The sequence below is a fragment of the Apodemus sylvaticus genome, chromosome 7 (assembly GCF_947179515.1).
Source record: "Apodemus sylvaticus chromosome 7, mApoSyl1.1, whole genome shotgun sequence".
NCBI classification, from domain to species: domain Eukaryota; kingdom Metazoa; phylum Chordata; class Mammalia; order Rodentia; family Muridae; genus Apodemus; species Apodemus sylvaticus.
In genome coordinates this window covers 16,641,683-16,657,754 of record NC_067478.1, presented here as the reverse complement: position 1 = coordinate 16,657,754, position 16,072 = coordinate 16,641,683, and the positions used below count along the sequence as shown (strand labels likewise).

The 16,072-nt window shown below is 38.7% G+C and overlaps 1 protein-coding gene across 1 annotated transcript in view; it reads right to left on the bottom strand.

The window, feature by feature from the left end:
• Nucleotides 1–16,072, bottom strand: part of Dock3 (dedicator of cytokinesis 3) — a 308,913-nt gene that overhangs the window by 105,367 nt on the left and 187,474 nt on the right. Inside the window, exons 13-15 of the mRNA XM_052189224.1 lie at nt 12,319–12,407; nt 10,854–10,979; nt 1,651–1,775 (exon numbers count right to left, since the gene is read on the bottom strand). Of these exons, the coding sequence (XP_052045184.1) occupies nt 1,651–1,775; nt 10,854–10,979; nt 12,319–12,407 (340 nt within the window). The remainder of the gene's footprint in view (nt 1–1,650; nt 1,776–10,853; nt 10,980–12,318; nt 12,408–16,072) is intronic.

The following is a 16,072-nucleotide window of genomic DNA, read 5'->3' as shown; positions in this document are numbered from 1 at the left end:
AGATGATAACATATTTGACTTAAATTCAGTACTTTTGGAACTGTATAGACAGTACGATTATTCAGGAATAGCCAGTTTGAGGCCTGCCACACACCACATGTATCCTATGAATGATGCCCAGTATTTTTGTAGATGACAACAAAATGTCAAAAGGCTGGGCATTTCTGGTGGCAGTCATAGCACTCCTGTTATCCTTGGCTCAGAGGTGACCACACAAGCTGACAAGCTGGAGGAGTTGGCTGGTGTATCTGCATCACCATGGTAAATCTTTCTAAGAAGGGCAGTAAGGAGTTCCCTAAGAGAAGTCATCACTCATGACACCTTATCAGATCAAGAAGGAATCCTAAGTTACAAGACAAAGACTGCTTCCTAATTTTCCTTAATGTTATGTTGAGCTTTTTAAGTCATCTCTGTTAATTTTTCATAAGGAAAGACAGGTCAGATTTAATCTGACTCAAGCCTTTAAACATTACAAAAAAGATAAAGACTTAGCAGTGGTCTGCCCTGTGCCCTGCAAGGAGATTGGGGCAACAAAATTAAGGAGAGCTCTCTTTCCACACATGCTGATACTCTACTGCTCTGGAATGTTCTTTTTTTGTTTGGGTTTTTTTTTTGTTTTTTGTATTTGGTTTTTTCGAGACAAGGTTTCTCTGTATATCCCTGCCTGTCCTGAAACTCACTCTGTAGACCAGGCTGGTCTTGAACTCAGAAATCTGCCTGCCTCTGCCTCCCAGAGTGCTGGGATTACACTCTGTGCACCACCACTGCCCAGCTTCTGGCATGTTCTTATGTAAGCAATGGTCATGCCTATCTCAACATTAAGTTGAGCTTACTCTATGTTTTACAGTAATACATAAATCTCTGTCTTATCTCTGTAAACCTTCTCCTTTATTTCTCTTTTAGGAGATGGTTTCAACTAATTTTGCCCTTTTCCTCTGATAGTAATATCAGCTAATATAGCTAATAATTCCCATTCTGTCTTCCTCATGGGGTTTTAGTCAGTATACCAAAGTGAGACTTGTAAAAGGCTGATCTGACACATGCACTAGAAATGAAGTCTAACTGTTGTTCACCATGGTCTTTACCATGACAGGACTCAGAAAAAAAACAGACAGCCTTAAAAATCAGTCCCCTAGGTCCCAGTTTTCAATGAAGAATAGCCAAGAAACCATGCAAAGTATTACTGAAAATTATTTTCTAGGACTTAATCTGTTCTTTTCTGTTCTAAACCTGGGACCAAGAAGAGAATAGTTAAATCCTATCCTCAATGAAATTATAATATAATGCTATCTCAAATAGTAAAAAGGCAAAGTAGGACCTAGTAATCACTGGAAAAAAATAGGCAGCTCTGTGCTTGGCAGAATGGAGAACAGGTAACACGCAGGGCAGAACTAAAAGGAATCTGTCTAAATTGGGGTTACAGGCATACAGGTCAGACACTAGGAAGAATTAGTGTGAGGACTATGACATTAGGAATCCTTTTCAAACCACACTGTATAAATGTGTAGTTTTTCCATGGATAATAAACAAAGGCAGGAAAAAGGATATTGAGCAACTGAATTCAGTCTTGCCTAGAGGAAATCAGCTGCGGGACAAAGACAGTCCATAGAAACACATTAGCTTTCATTCTAAATTACTAACAAGCCTTACCTTCAAGATTTCTCCATCTGCATAAAGTACATACATGGTTACTTCAATATTCTTTTGTACACTCTTTCCCCCTCTTTCAAAGTCCCCCTTCTCCAGTGTTAGGTACAAATCATTGCGAATATCACCTGTTGAGAAGAGAAAATGCAATGTGCTCATGACCACAGACCCCACAGTGCCCCAACTGCATGGAACATCAGGCTAGCATTTGGGTCCTCAGGGCATTGCAAGCTTGGTTAATAACAATGGACTGTCCACCAACACCAGTGCAGCAGTACTCAGGTTAGTTATGTATTCTTTAAGTCTAAATTCTAAAGGTGTTCCCTACAGATAACTTAGAGAATCCTAGCTCGGATTATTGGTGTTCAGACGGCTCAGTCTCTCCCCTCCAAGATGGCTGTAGTATAAGCCCCTCAAAGAAGGAAGATTTTGGCACTTATTTTAATGATGTCTGTTTGCTACTAGTCCCTTTTCTTTCCCCTAAGAGATTTTTCTTTTATATTTTTCTTTTTATAACTCTCAAAACCTCAGAGTCTGAATAAAGAACACACTATTTCTTTCTTGGAGATTTATCAAAATATGTTTATTACCTGGAGTCACAATGAGAGAAACAAAATTTGGTTTTGGTTAGCAAGTGAGCATCCTGGTTTGGACATATACAAGTGGCACTGCTATCTTTCTTGAACCGACTGTCTCTCCCCTTTTGACTTCAATGCGTCTTAGGCTTCAAACTCTGACTAGGTCTGGCCTATATACACAGGTTCTTTTGAGGTCTTCATGACCCTTCCTTCCATTCTTCAGGTCACCCTCCTAGTCTAGAAGTGCAATCTAACAATCACACTTATGGACAAATACAGTTTTCAAAATAACTTGGCTCAAGTAAAGAAAAGCAGTCCATGACAAATATTTTTTCAGGAGCATAAAGAACTTTCTCTAGTACTAAAAGTCAGTTTGTTCCCTAAGGATCTCATGAATGGAAAAAAAATCTAAGAATTTTGCAAATGTGGGCAGGGTCGAGGAAAACCATTTCTGTAGTTTTCTCAAACTTTCCCTTTTGGTTGGGTATTCTGTGCTTTAAATTCTGATGAATTTAGAACATTAATCTACTTCCTTTGTTTCAGCCTTCCTAGAATACCATCAGAAGTACTAAGGTATGTGGGTAAGGTGGGGAAGGCAGACAAAAAAGGAAACTATATTTCACCAGTTTGTCATTGTCTGGTAATAGGCTGAATAGAATTAGTCCTGGATGTATTGAAAACCCTGAACATCTAAAATTCAAATGTAACTGAGAAATTAGTACTGACTATTGTTACTATCAAGGAATGAGTCAGAACTGATGACACGTGCAACTTTTAATAACTGAGACTGCCTCTAACAGAAGACTTTTAGTTGCATATTGGCTTTCCTATGAGATTTAAGCAATAATTCAGTTTTTAAAATATCTTAGCATTAACTGATAAGATAATTTTAATGTCTAATCTAAAGACTAGGTGCTTGATTTACGCTGGTTTTCAGTTTCTGGGAGTTATTTTAGAGACAGTACATATGGCTTTTAAAAGCAGGTATCTGCTGGCTATTTGAAATATTCTTCTAATACGTACACACTTTTTGTATCTATGATTTTATGTGTAGGTCAACCCTTGGCATCAAAATATTTCAAATGTAGCAATAACAATACAGAATGATGACACAAAAGCAGGTCTTACCTTGCAGACTGTTAATAACAAAATTTTTTCTGTGTGGTTTTATTTAATGAGCTCATAGTTTTTAAGCAGGACATTTTATGTGAAATGTTAGCAATTTTAAAATAAAGGGCTAAGGTAGATATATAGCTTGCATTTTTTACTCCTTTTTGAAACAGAGTGCCTTTGTGATATCCTTCAAAAGTTTTTAATGCAAGTACTACCCTCTGAGGCACAGTCTAAAGCAGCTTGATTTCACCATGTCCTTGATTGCTTTTTATTTAGAGAATAGATATGCTGGGCCAGAGATAATCTCAGAAAGGTAACAGAATGCCTTATGGGTTGTAATTTTGCAAATTCTATCTCATTTTTAAAATGACATCTTGTGAAGGTTAATGGTGCTAGAAGTTATGACAGACTTCTTGTAAAAAGGTCTCAGTGGTATCACTAAAATCACACTCTCCACTAATTGACCTGGAATTAGGAGAAAACCTAAAGAGCAGGGGCCAGCAGCCAAAGTACACCTTCCAGGTGCTCTCCCAGGGTTCTCCCACTCTTCAGTTGCTCTCCAATGCACACTGTATGTTCCCCAAACCCATCAATGGAATAATGCATCAATGTTAAGGCACTGTCTTAAGGAAAAAAATTAACACTCATTGACTGTAAGAAACTATTTTCCAGGGAGGGAAGATGGCAGGCACTTTGTATTGCAGATGGGCAAGATGGGTTTTGTATGCTAGTGTCTGGTTGATTGTATTTTAATCACTTAGAAAACATGTTAAAAGACGGATTCCTAGCATTTACCCATTGAGATTATAGTGGGTCTTGTGTACATATATTTACAAAAATATCACCAGGTGATTTTAATATTCTTCCTAGCTTATACCATGGTGCCACGCTGAGAGAGCAGTGCTAAAGTTTTCTTAAGAGCAAAGGCCTAGGCAGCCCCTAGGCAGGCAGTTTGGAGAGTGCTGGGAAGGTGAGGATTTTTATGCAGAATGTGGCAGTGCAGAGAGTTGTCCTGCTAATAATGGGCTGTCCTAATTTAGGAATGGAGCTGGGCATCCATGCCTTTCTTTGCTAGGCACTCTCTATTTTCTAATGATGACAGAGGACTTCATATTTATTTCTCTGAGTGTTTCGTAATAGTACTTGGGTGCCATGCAACATTGTTTCTTGCCTGGAGATGAATTAATCGGGTTCATTCCTTTAAGAGTGCCTCAGAATAACTGTCTCCTCTTCTTTCACAGATTATATAATAGCCACTGTCAGCTGTTGGTATAGCAGCATGCCAATGGACTAGTTACTTAACAGAAGGCAGAGTTAGGCAAGCTTCCTATACAGATCTGGTAGTATTTGAGGGATCTGGGTCAGTTGCATATTTTGTTTTCACAATCCTTTATTATGTTAAAAAATTCTGAGGTAAAAGGATCTAGTTCAAGAAAAATCTATATTATACAGAGAGATACTGTCTAATAGACAAATACAAACATTTTTGGCTGGCAAGTGCACCAAAAAAAAAGACTTCTGGCTGGATTTGGCACAGGAGATGTGTGTATGTGTATATGTGTGTGTGTGTGTGTAACTTCTACTATATATTTAAAAATATCCAGATTTCTATGAAGCTATAGAAACAATTTCTGGAAGTAAAGGTCTGAACTTGAAGCCTCATTAACACGAGAGGAATTGGCCTGAAATACTTCTTTAAGGTCCTTATACAGGAAGAGTTCTGAGAAGGAAACAGTGCTGTCCAGTCTCCAGAAAACTTAGCAGGTAGGAGAGTACTCTGACAGTCTGGCCTCCCAAAATGTGCATCCTAGTGACTCTGAAAAAACACTGCACATGGAACACTTGTTTCTTCTAGTAGTCTCCTTATTGATAACAGAATTTCTGTCTAGTTCAGACACTAGAACCTTCTGCTGGCAGGATTATCTCTTGTTAAAAGCTCCAGCCTTGCTTGGGAGTTTTGGGTTATATGTATCCCATTGCTCTGCCTGTCTGCCATTCCATCCTGGGAGAAATGTTTCCCGAGCTCCGTACAGATTTGGGTGTATGAAGTGGTGCATATTCTATACTTTAGAGATATGGCCAAAGCCTCATTTGGAAAAGACTGACCATAGTCCCATGAACACACCTATCGTAAATTGATCTAATACTAGACTTGTGGCTAATTCTTCCCCAAAAGTCTTGTTTGTATGTGTTTGCCCTTTTTATGAACTGTCTTAGCATAACTAAAAAGAACACATTTTTGCTTTTCTGACTGAGTGGCTCAGAATAAAAACTACTCATTTTCTATATAATTGGAATAATGCATCATGCCTATGTCTCATTTAAAAGTTCATTTTTCTACATACTGCAGACTTGTTAAGATATTTCTAAATGCCCTCAGATCTTAATAAACAGCCAAAGAAATACATGGTGTTTTAGATTAGGCTGGTAGCTTCTCTTTTAGTTCTTATCAGTTACCCAGGAAGGTGAGACTGATGAAGGATTAATCATGTCCATGACACCCCACCCCAGGATTGCAACATTCCATGAAACAAATGGTGATGGGAACAAGGCAGGCAATAAGCAGTCAGGACACACAAAATCAAGAACTTACACCCAACTATCTTCATCTCTGCATCAGAAAGAAAGGGTAGAGAATGAGGGGGACAGCACAGAGAAAAACAAGAACAATTAAGACAAACAAGAAAAGAGAAAGAAACATCACTTGTAGGTCAGTGATGAAACATTCACTTTTTATTAAGGATCAAAGAAAATGGCAAGAGTGTATTTACAGCACAAAGGCAAAAATCAAAGGGTCCTTAAGAAGACTAGCAAGTGTGAATATCTGTTCTCTAACGTGCAAGTCCAGAGCAACCCAAGGACAAATCCTGCTGAACTTGGATCTGACTCAGCAGGAATGAACTGCCCACTCCTAATGCAGAGTACTTTCTAAGTTATGGTACACTCTCTCTTTTAGTTTGAATTTAAATTTAATTTACTGTAATTGTGAGTGTGTATACATGTATGATGTGTGTATGAGTACGGTTCTCTGATGTATGTGTAGAGGTCAGAGGACAACTCTCAGGAGCTAGTTCCATCTTGGGTTCTGGGGATCAAACTCAGACTTACACAGAAAATACTTTTACTCCATTAACCATTTGGCCAGCCCTAAAACATGGTTCTTTCAAAAACTTTTTTTTTAAATTTTTAAGTATGTGTATGTATGTGTGTGCACATGCATGCATATATGTACTTTTATGTCTTTGAAGCCCACGCAAGAGAGTCAGATCCCCTGAAGCTGTAGTTACAATATTTGTGACCCACACAATATGTGAACTGGGAGCTGAACTCCGGTCTTCTGCAAGAGCAGTGAATACCCTTAACCACTGAACCATCTCTTAGTCCTAAGACACAGTTCTTAAAGAGGTTCCTAAACCAACACCACCATTACCTAAGAGCTGGTAAGAAAGCCAAACTGCTAGGCCCTGACTCAAAAAAGTCACAAACTACTGAGGTGGCTACAATAATCTATTTTTCTAAGTCTTGCAAGTAATTCTGATTTACATTAATAGTACAGAACTACTGCTTTAGGGGAAGTTTACTCTAGTTAGAACAATATACTAATACATAAGTAGACTTTTATATTAAGATAGAAGACCAACTAATTTGAAACTTGAAACTCTAGTTGAAACATCAACTAGAGACTAAATATCCTTAGAAATTCAAGGCTTTAAAACCATTGTACTTCTCACAGAATCACAAAAGAATTCTGGAATTCCATTAACCTAGGACACAGGCTTTCCAATAAAGATAAAAGAGGCTACAGAAGATGTTGGCACACTGCTGCTGGCTTAAGTATGGTCCAGAGAAAGGGTATGGCAGCTTTTTCAATAGGGTATTTGAAGCATGTTACAGTATATTGGCTGCCAGAATTCTCTGAGGCATTATTGTGTCTAAATTCTGACCCATAAGTCCTGGGGAATGATATGAATATCTACTTGTTCCCCGGGATCATCTGTCCTAACCCAGTCTTTCCTGCTTATCATCTTTTTAAAACATAGGGAAGGACTAAAGGTGTGCTATAGAGTAATTAGCTTTTGTACTGAATAAAAAATAATCTTAAAGAAAGGAGAAAACAAAAAATATTGTGATTAACCAATAAAAGGTTTTATGTGCTTAGTTTAAAATAAATGAAGCGATGGCTTAGCTGGTACAGTGCTACTTGCACAAACATGAGGACCTAAATTCAGATCCCTAATACCATGTAAAAAGCCAAATACAGCAGCATGTATCTGTAATTCTAGCATTTGAGAGCATGGAGACATAAGTTTCCCAGAGGCTTGCTTGTCAGCTGGTCTAGACAATTGGTGAGTTTCAGGTTCAGAGATAAGTTTTGTCTCAAAAAAAATTTGACAGAAAATACTTAGTGTCAACCTTTGGCTTCTTTATATACCTGTATGTACAGACATGAATACACACACACACCACACAAACACACTTACATAAGACAAACTATGACCTACATGTGGTAGGGTCAACCTGTAATAGCACCCACCTGATGTGTATAAACTCTCATGGAAAGCAATGAAAAGATGTCAGAAAGACCATTTTAGAGATGACATGTGAGACACCTGTGCTAGAGTCTGGCTTACCTCCTCCATGCAGCTCTAGCAACATGTTTTGACAGGGATCTATCTGGGCCAGCCCAACAAAAATAGATCTCTCCATATGAGTATCTGGGAGTTTCTGCCAAATGCTGGCTACTTTAAAAATAAGAATCACAGCTTACGAGTAATTCTAATTTTTCATTTACTATAATTTCTCAGACTTTAGTGTTGATAAGCTCACAGTTACTGACATAGTTTCTTTTCTGTTCTTGTGCCGTGTGTCCATGTGTCAAGAAGATGAAGTTGCAACTTCTTGTAAATTTGCCAGTACTGGGAAGCTAAGGGACTTTTGCAATACAGGTACAATATTCTCTTAGAAGAAGGGTGCCCCAGTTTCAGAAGGAGGGATGGCTAGGACTTATAACTCTCTAAGGCTTTTCTTCCTACAGTCATTGTTCCCAAGACAGACTGACTACAATACACAAACACAAGAGTGCACACAATTATGGGTACTCACAGACATGCACACAAGTGTATACACATACATACACATGCAACTGCTTGAAACAGAAGCACACTTCTTCTTTTTTTTTTTTTTTACATTTCAAATGATTTCCCCTTTTCTGGTCCCCCACTCCTCGAAAGTCACATAATGAGCCCCCTTCCCTCCCCCTGTTCTCCCACCCACCCCTTCCCACTTCCCTGTTCTGGTTTTGCCTCATACCGCTAAACTGAGTCTTTCAATAACCAGGGGCCACTCCTCTGTTCTTCTTGTACCTCATTTGATGTATGGATTATGTTTTGGGTATTCCAGTTTTCCAGGCTAATATCCACTTATTAGTGAGTGCATACCATGATTCATCTTTTGAGACTGGGTTACCTCACTTAGTATGACGTTCTCCAGCTCTATCCATTTGCCTAAGAATTTCATGAGTTCATTGTTTCTAATGGCTGAATAGTACCCCATTGTATATATATACCACATTTTTTTGCTTCCATTCTTCTGTTGAGGGATACCTGGGTTCTTTCCAGCTTCTGGTTATTATAAATAGGGCTGCTATGAACATAGTGGAACATATATCCTTATTACATGCTGGGGAATCCTCTGGGTATATGCCCAGGAGTGGTATAGCAGGGTCTTTCGGAAGTGACGTGCCCAGTTTTCTGAGGAACCGCCAGACTGATTTCCAGAGTGGTTGCACCAATTTGCAACCCCACCAGCAGTGGAAGAGTGTTCCTCTTTCTCCACATCCTCGCCAATACCTGCTGTCTCCTGAGTTTTTAATCTTAGCCATTCTGACTGGTTTAAGGTGAAATCTCAGGGTTGTTTTGATTTGCATTTCCCTGATGACTAATGAAGTTGAGCATTTTTTAAGATGAAACAGAAGCATTCTACTTGTTGCCTGAGCTATCTCCTAGCCTTTATGTACAATTTTGACTGGAGTTTATTTTTTTCCATAAGCTATTAGGAAATTAATATCTAAATAGTCTACAAAATATGTAGAAGAAAAGAACTTAAAGGACTCATATGTTCCACAGTTAGCACCTTGACATCTAATTTTGAAAGGTCATTCAGTCAATTTTGGTAAGCCTCTATTCTCCTTTCAAAACTATGGCTGCAAAACTAGAGACTTGTTTGGACTTTTCCTTCTCTGATTATGGGTTATAGACAGGTCTGAAGAATGGAATCAGGAAAAGTATAGGGGTATTACAATGGAATACTCACCTGTACAACAGGCAGATGGAGGCCCTTCATAAGAATGAAGTCTCTTAGCACTTAGCAATAAACATAATTGATATAGCCGGCCTAAATTTGCCATCCCAATAGCCCTGTGTTCATGAATAGGAAATAAAGGCTGTGCACAGCAGCTTGCTCTGCATTCACATTGTCCATGGGGAGAGAATGGAGGCAATATAAAATAAATTTGGGCAAGATGGAGTAGCTGGAAGGCAGCAGAACCCACTTTGTGGCCGTCTTTATGCTTAAGTCACACTCCTCTTCGGGTGAGTATTGGTAAATGTTTCCAACAAGAGGATTAGTGAAGGAGCAGGAAGAAATAACAGATGACATCTGGAGTAGTAACAAGTTGGTCCATCCTGACCTGGTTCTTCTCAGCAAAGCAAGCTTTGTACTAAGAATTAAACCTCAACTGAGGGTCGGTCTGCCTCCCCTAGATTATATACAAACAACCAGGTATTTGCCTGTTCAGAGATCCCTATTTCTTCACATCTTGATTATCGAACTACCTGCCCTCCATCTCTACCCAGCCCTTTCCCATCTAACAGTTGCTTCAGCTGTCATTTGGCTCTACTTCAGTCTGCTTAGTAGAAACCATGTGTCTAGTATCTGCCTAGTAAAGCATACTTGAGAGGCAATGCATCTCTACGTTCTCCTATGGACTTTCATAGCGATAATGAGAAAATGACCAGGGAGTGATATGTAGAGTACTTAAATGTATGTATACTGTTTGTGTGATCTATTTTCTGTTACATTAAAATGTACCTGTAATTCCTACACAAATGGCAGTCTCTGATAGTGTAAGCACATATTTTGATAAATTCTTCCCCTTAAGCAGGAAATTCTTGCAAAATAATCCTCAGCTAGGGAATGTGATGGAAGACGTGGTTACAAAAACACATCTCATGATGACCAAGAAATTTCATGTTGATACTCCTATCACCAAAACTCTCCAAAGCCCATCTGCTAAACTGTCATATGCACTGAGGAACATGGTATGTGGCTTCTGGTAAAGAACAGATGCTTATAAAACCCAGAGGTCTACTGCTGGAAACTACACTCAGTCACCTGACCTGGGAGGCAGAGACTTTAATAGCTCACCTGAATGGCCTACCACCTGCTTAAGAAAGGCGTACTAAATTCCATCCTGCAAATGCACCTCCCTCTCCATCCCCAAGTAATTCTTCCTACCTGGCATGATAACATCAGGGAATCCCAATTTTCTTGTAATTGCTAATCCTCTATTAAATATCATGGGATTTTCTCTCCGGAGCTGTTCCATGTCACCACGAAAAAGCTGAAGGGAAATAATAAGACCTACAGAAACAAAACAATTTCTTATTCAGAACCACACATCTACCCACTGCATAGTACTAAGAAAGACACCAAGTTTGGTCTCTTTTCCATCACTCCTGCCACAGTGCTAGAGATAAAACCTAAGATTACATGTTTGGCAAGCACATTATCATTAACCTACACCATTGCCCTGATTTCTTACAAAAATAATCAAAGTAGAAAATATTACTTATTTTGAGGAAGCACAGATAGAAAGTTAAAAAGTTAAGGTGATCTCAACATCATACAAAATTAGTCCATTAAACACAGTCTAGACTGAAGTCCCAGAGACTGAGCTGTCTCCTTCTAGGCCTCAGTACCCTGCCTAGGGTCTGGCAGTCCCCTACACAATTCAGAATGTTGTGGATGAACTATACAAGTTGTGCATTAGTGAACTTAGACAAACTTGCAAGGCCCTAGGTTCAACATCCAATGGTGTCAAACGATAAAATTAAAACCATTAAAGAAGTTCTCAGGAATCACATACTACAGATTTAGAGAAATTAATTGGTCCTCAGTGAAGGTCTCAACCTTTGTAGCCTCTGATATAGATCTCCTTTAAAGGCCTCCCACTTGGGAAGTATCTATCAACAAGAAAAACTTCCAGGTTTTGTGGAGATTTTATACTGTTATATAAAAGTAATTTTAAATTTCTAACAAGATTAAAAGATAAATTATATAAAAGAGGTTATGAAATGATTTGAGGGTAGAAACTCAGGGAAAACTCTGTTCTATATAAATTAGATTTACAACACTATATAAAAGCTCTTATGCTTTTAAGTAGTAGTTCTAATTTAATAATATTCAACTTAGAAAACAATCCAAAGTGTAAAATTTCACTGAGATTCATATATAAATTATTTAAACATAGGTTAAAAGGAAGGTAAAAGAAATGAAGTTGATTAAGATGAAAGTTGCTTTCAAAGACTTTCTTTCCAGTTCACTAACTCATTACTGTCAGGCTTTCTTCATGATAATGACATTCAACAGGAACAGAAAGAAAACTGATACTGATAGTTGTCTTTTTGTTAAAGAAAATAGGCTTTGCAATATAGCAAACATTAAAACACTTTTCACACTGAACTAAAGTTCAAGCTAGCAAAGTGTATTGAGTTCATTATTAAAAAGATCAAACTGTATTTTAGTCAGCAGTTACTAAAAGGTCTTAAAGAACTACTACTAGAAAATTCCTAGGAAGGAAAGATGTGGATAGGAAATTAAACTTTACACAGCACAGTCAATCAACACCAACCACTGTACTGTTACATGATTAGTACATACAAATGCAATACAAAATCTTCTAGCCAAAGAAATACATCACCATGGCTGGCACTGGGGGCAGAGTACTTTGTACTGGACTTTCGGATGATGTTCTCATGAATCTGGGTCCATTCACTCTCGTTGTTACATCTATAACAGAAGGACACATTTTATGGCTCATAAAAAAATAGGGTACAGAACTAAGCAGAGAATTCTCAACAGAGGAATCTTGAATGGCTGAGAAGCACTTAAAGAAATGTTCAATGTCCTTAGTCATCAGGGAACTGCAAATCAAAATGACCCCGAGATTCCATCTTACACCCATCAGAATGGCTAAGATCAAAAACTCAAAGCCACAGCACATGCTAGCAAGGATGAGGAGCAAGGGCAACAGGCCTCTGATACTGGTGGGAGTGCAAACCTGTACTACTCTGGAAATCAATCTGACTGTTTCTCGGAAAATTGGAAATAGTTCTACCTAAAGACCCAACTATACTGCTCCTGGCCATACGTCTAAAAGATGCTCCACCATACTACAAGGACACATGCTCCACTATGTCTATTGCAGCTTTATTTGTAATAGCCAGAAGCTTCAAACAATTCAGATGTCATTCAGTGGAAGAGTGGACACAGAAATTGTGGTTCATTTACACAATGGAATATTATTTAGCTATTAAAAATAAGGATATCACATGTGTTGCAGTCAAATGGATGAAACTAGAAAATTTTCTGAGTGAGGTAACTCAGACCCAAAAGGATATGCTTGGTATGTTCTCACTGATTAAGTGGACATTAGCCATAAAATTCAGGTACCATGCCACACTCCAAAGTCCCAAAAAAGCTAAACAAGAAGGAAGGCCCAACTGAGGACATTTGAATCTCACTTACAGGAATAAAATAGTCATAGGAGGCAGATGGAAGAAGGGATCTAGGTGGAAGAGGAGAGGGGAATGGAATGGGAGGGTTGCAGGATCAGGTGGGAGAGACAGGAGAGAGGCCCAGAGAGCCAGGAGCATGAATGGAAATCTGCAGCTGGGGTGGGAGGCATCTCTAGGACATGCCAGAGACCTGGGATGGGGAAGGCTCCCAGGAATCAATTTGGGAGACCTTAGCGGAGACTCACAGCAGTGGGGAGATGGACTCTGAAGAGGCCACCTCCTGTAGCCAGGCAGAACAAGGAATAAGGACACCAACCCACCCACAAATCTTTTGACCCATAATTTGTCCTGTCTATAAGGAATGCAAGGACAAAGATGGAGCAGAGACTGAGGGAAAGGCCAACCAATAAGCAGACCAACTTGAGGCCCATCCCAGGGATAAGCACCAATCCCTGATACTATTAATGATACTGTGTTATACTTGCAGATAGGATCCTAGCATAACTATCCTCTGTGAGATTCCACCCAGCAACTAAGTGAAACAGATGCAGAAACCCACAGTCAAACACTGGATAGAGTTCGAGGACTTCTAGGGAAGGAAAAGGATTGAGGGCCGAAGGTGATAGGAATTCCACAGGAAGACCAAGAGAGTAAGACTGAACCACCAAAGAGCATATAAGCTGGACCTAAGCTCCCTCCCCCCACATATGTAGCAGATGTGTAGCTCGGTCTTCATGTGGGTCCCACAATAACTGGAGTAGGGCTGTTGCCTTGTCTGTGGAACCCATTCTCCTAACTGGACTGTCTTGTCTGGCCTCAGTAGGAGAGGGCAGGCCTAGCCCTGCAGAGACTTGATGTGCAAGGGTATAGGAGATATCTGGGGAGTGGGGGGGGGGGACCTCCACACACTCAGAGAAGGGGATGGGGGGAGATGAAGGGAGGGATGTGTGAGGTGGGCTCCAGGGAGCAGTGATTGGATGCAAATTGAATAAATAACTAAATTAATGAAAAAAGAATGTAAATCATCTGGTCTGGTGGCTCAATGTGTCCTGATAAGTTTGAAGAGAAAAGGATTTCTTACTCTTAGATAGAAACAAGTATATTTTATTTTACAATTAGATATGGTTCTTTTATTGTTAAGTATAAAAGACTGACACTTTGGGAAAGATTAGAAATTAAAATGAACCCTTGCATATATGTATATAAGAATATGCATGTTAATAGATAACATATATACTTTGAAAATTTAAAATGAATGCTTGCTAAATGTACACATAAACATTATATCATATATATATATATATATATATATATATATATATATATATATATATATATATATATATATGCATACACACACAAGTTTTTGGGGGTGTTAAGAATTAAATACAAGGCCTCATGCTACTGAACACAGTTTTGGCTACTGAGCTACATCACCAGTATACATATTTTTTTGAGTAGAAAAATACTTTTATCTCTAAAGTAAAATGAGTTCTTTTATTCTAGCTACACACACACACACACACACACACACACACACACACACGAGAGAGAGAGAGAGAGAGAGAGAGAGAGAGAGAGAGAGAGAGAGAGAGACAGAGACAGAGACAGAGAGACAGAGGGAGACAGACAGAGAGACAGACAGAGATAAAATTCCTGATAAGAAATGTTACTCTCAACAAACTTAGAAACTCTCAACAAGCTTAGAAACTCCCATGACATTAGCTTTGATTTCTTTACCATATGAATCATTAATGTGGTATATTTAACAGTTGAGGTGACAATTTGTCAAGTGTTCAGTGAATGAACACTCAAACCTGACTAACATGTGAGTTGCATTTCTGGCCTAAATGGTTTGTCTATTCCGTGTTACATCTTGGTGTCGATTTATTATTAGATGGCCCAAATGTGATTGCTTCCTGAAATGTAAAAAAACATGCTAATAGATATCCCTTTATAGTGCATATTTAAGCTTTAAATATGTCCATTTAAGAAAAAGGAACCAATGACGTTTTAGTGGGTGATATGGAACTTAAGAGCTTACATATTGATCAATACAAGTTAGTGGAGTCTCCCCGAGCAAGTAAAGTCAGCAGCAGCAGGTCCAAGAGACATAATAATAAAATTATTAACAGAAAAGCAAAACAATGCCGTGCTTTACTTTTTAATAAATGTAGAGTTTAAAGAATTTTTTTTTTTTAAGGTCAGTCCCACTGCCGCATCTTCCCTCCTTTTAGAATTTCCTAGTAATCACATAATCCTCTCAAGAATAAAAACATCCAGGCTTCAGCCACACATCAAATGAGGTACAAGAAGAAAGGAGGAGTGGCCCCTGGTTCTGGAAAGATTCAGTGAAACAGTATTCGGCAAAACCAGAACGGGGAAGTGGGAAGGGGTGGGTGGGAGGACAGGGGAAGAGAAGGGGGCTTACGGGACTTTCGGGGAGTGGGGGGGCTAGAAAAGGGAAATCATTTGAAATGTAAATAAATTATATCGAATAAAAAAAAAGAAAAAGAAAAAAAAAGCATTTTAGCAAAAAAAAAAAAAAAAAAAAAAAAGAAAGAAAAAAAAAAAAGAAAAGTGAGACACCAAATGTACAATCCATCTGTCAGTTTGAAGAATTAGCTTCTCCGTTCTGTATGGTGGGTTTTTCCCCCCTCAACACTTTTTATTCTTCTGGAATAAGCATTTGTTGTTATCCAACTGTCATTACACTAGCCCTGGAGTGAAGGAATTCTTTCTAAGGTTAGGCAATGTAGATACCATTTCAACCAGATAAGAAAATGAAAAGCTTTGGAGAACAGTGGCTGAAGAGCTCTGTGGTCTAGGATTAGAAAGCTTAACAGATATGGTTGGATTCCTGAACATTTGAAAACTAAAAGTTCGTTCTGAGGGACACAAAAGACTAGAGGAAGAGCATAATTCTGTTATATCCTG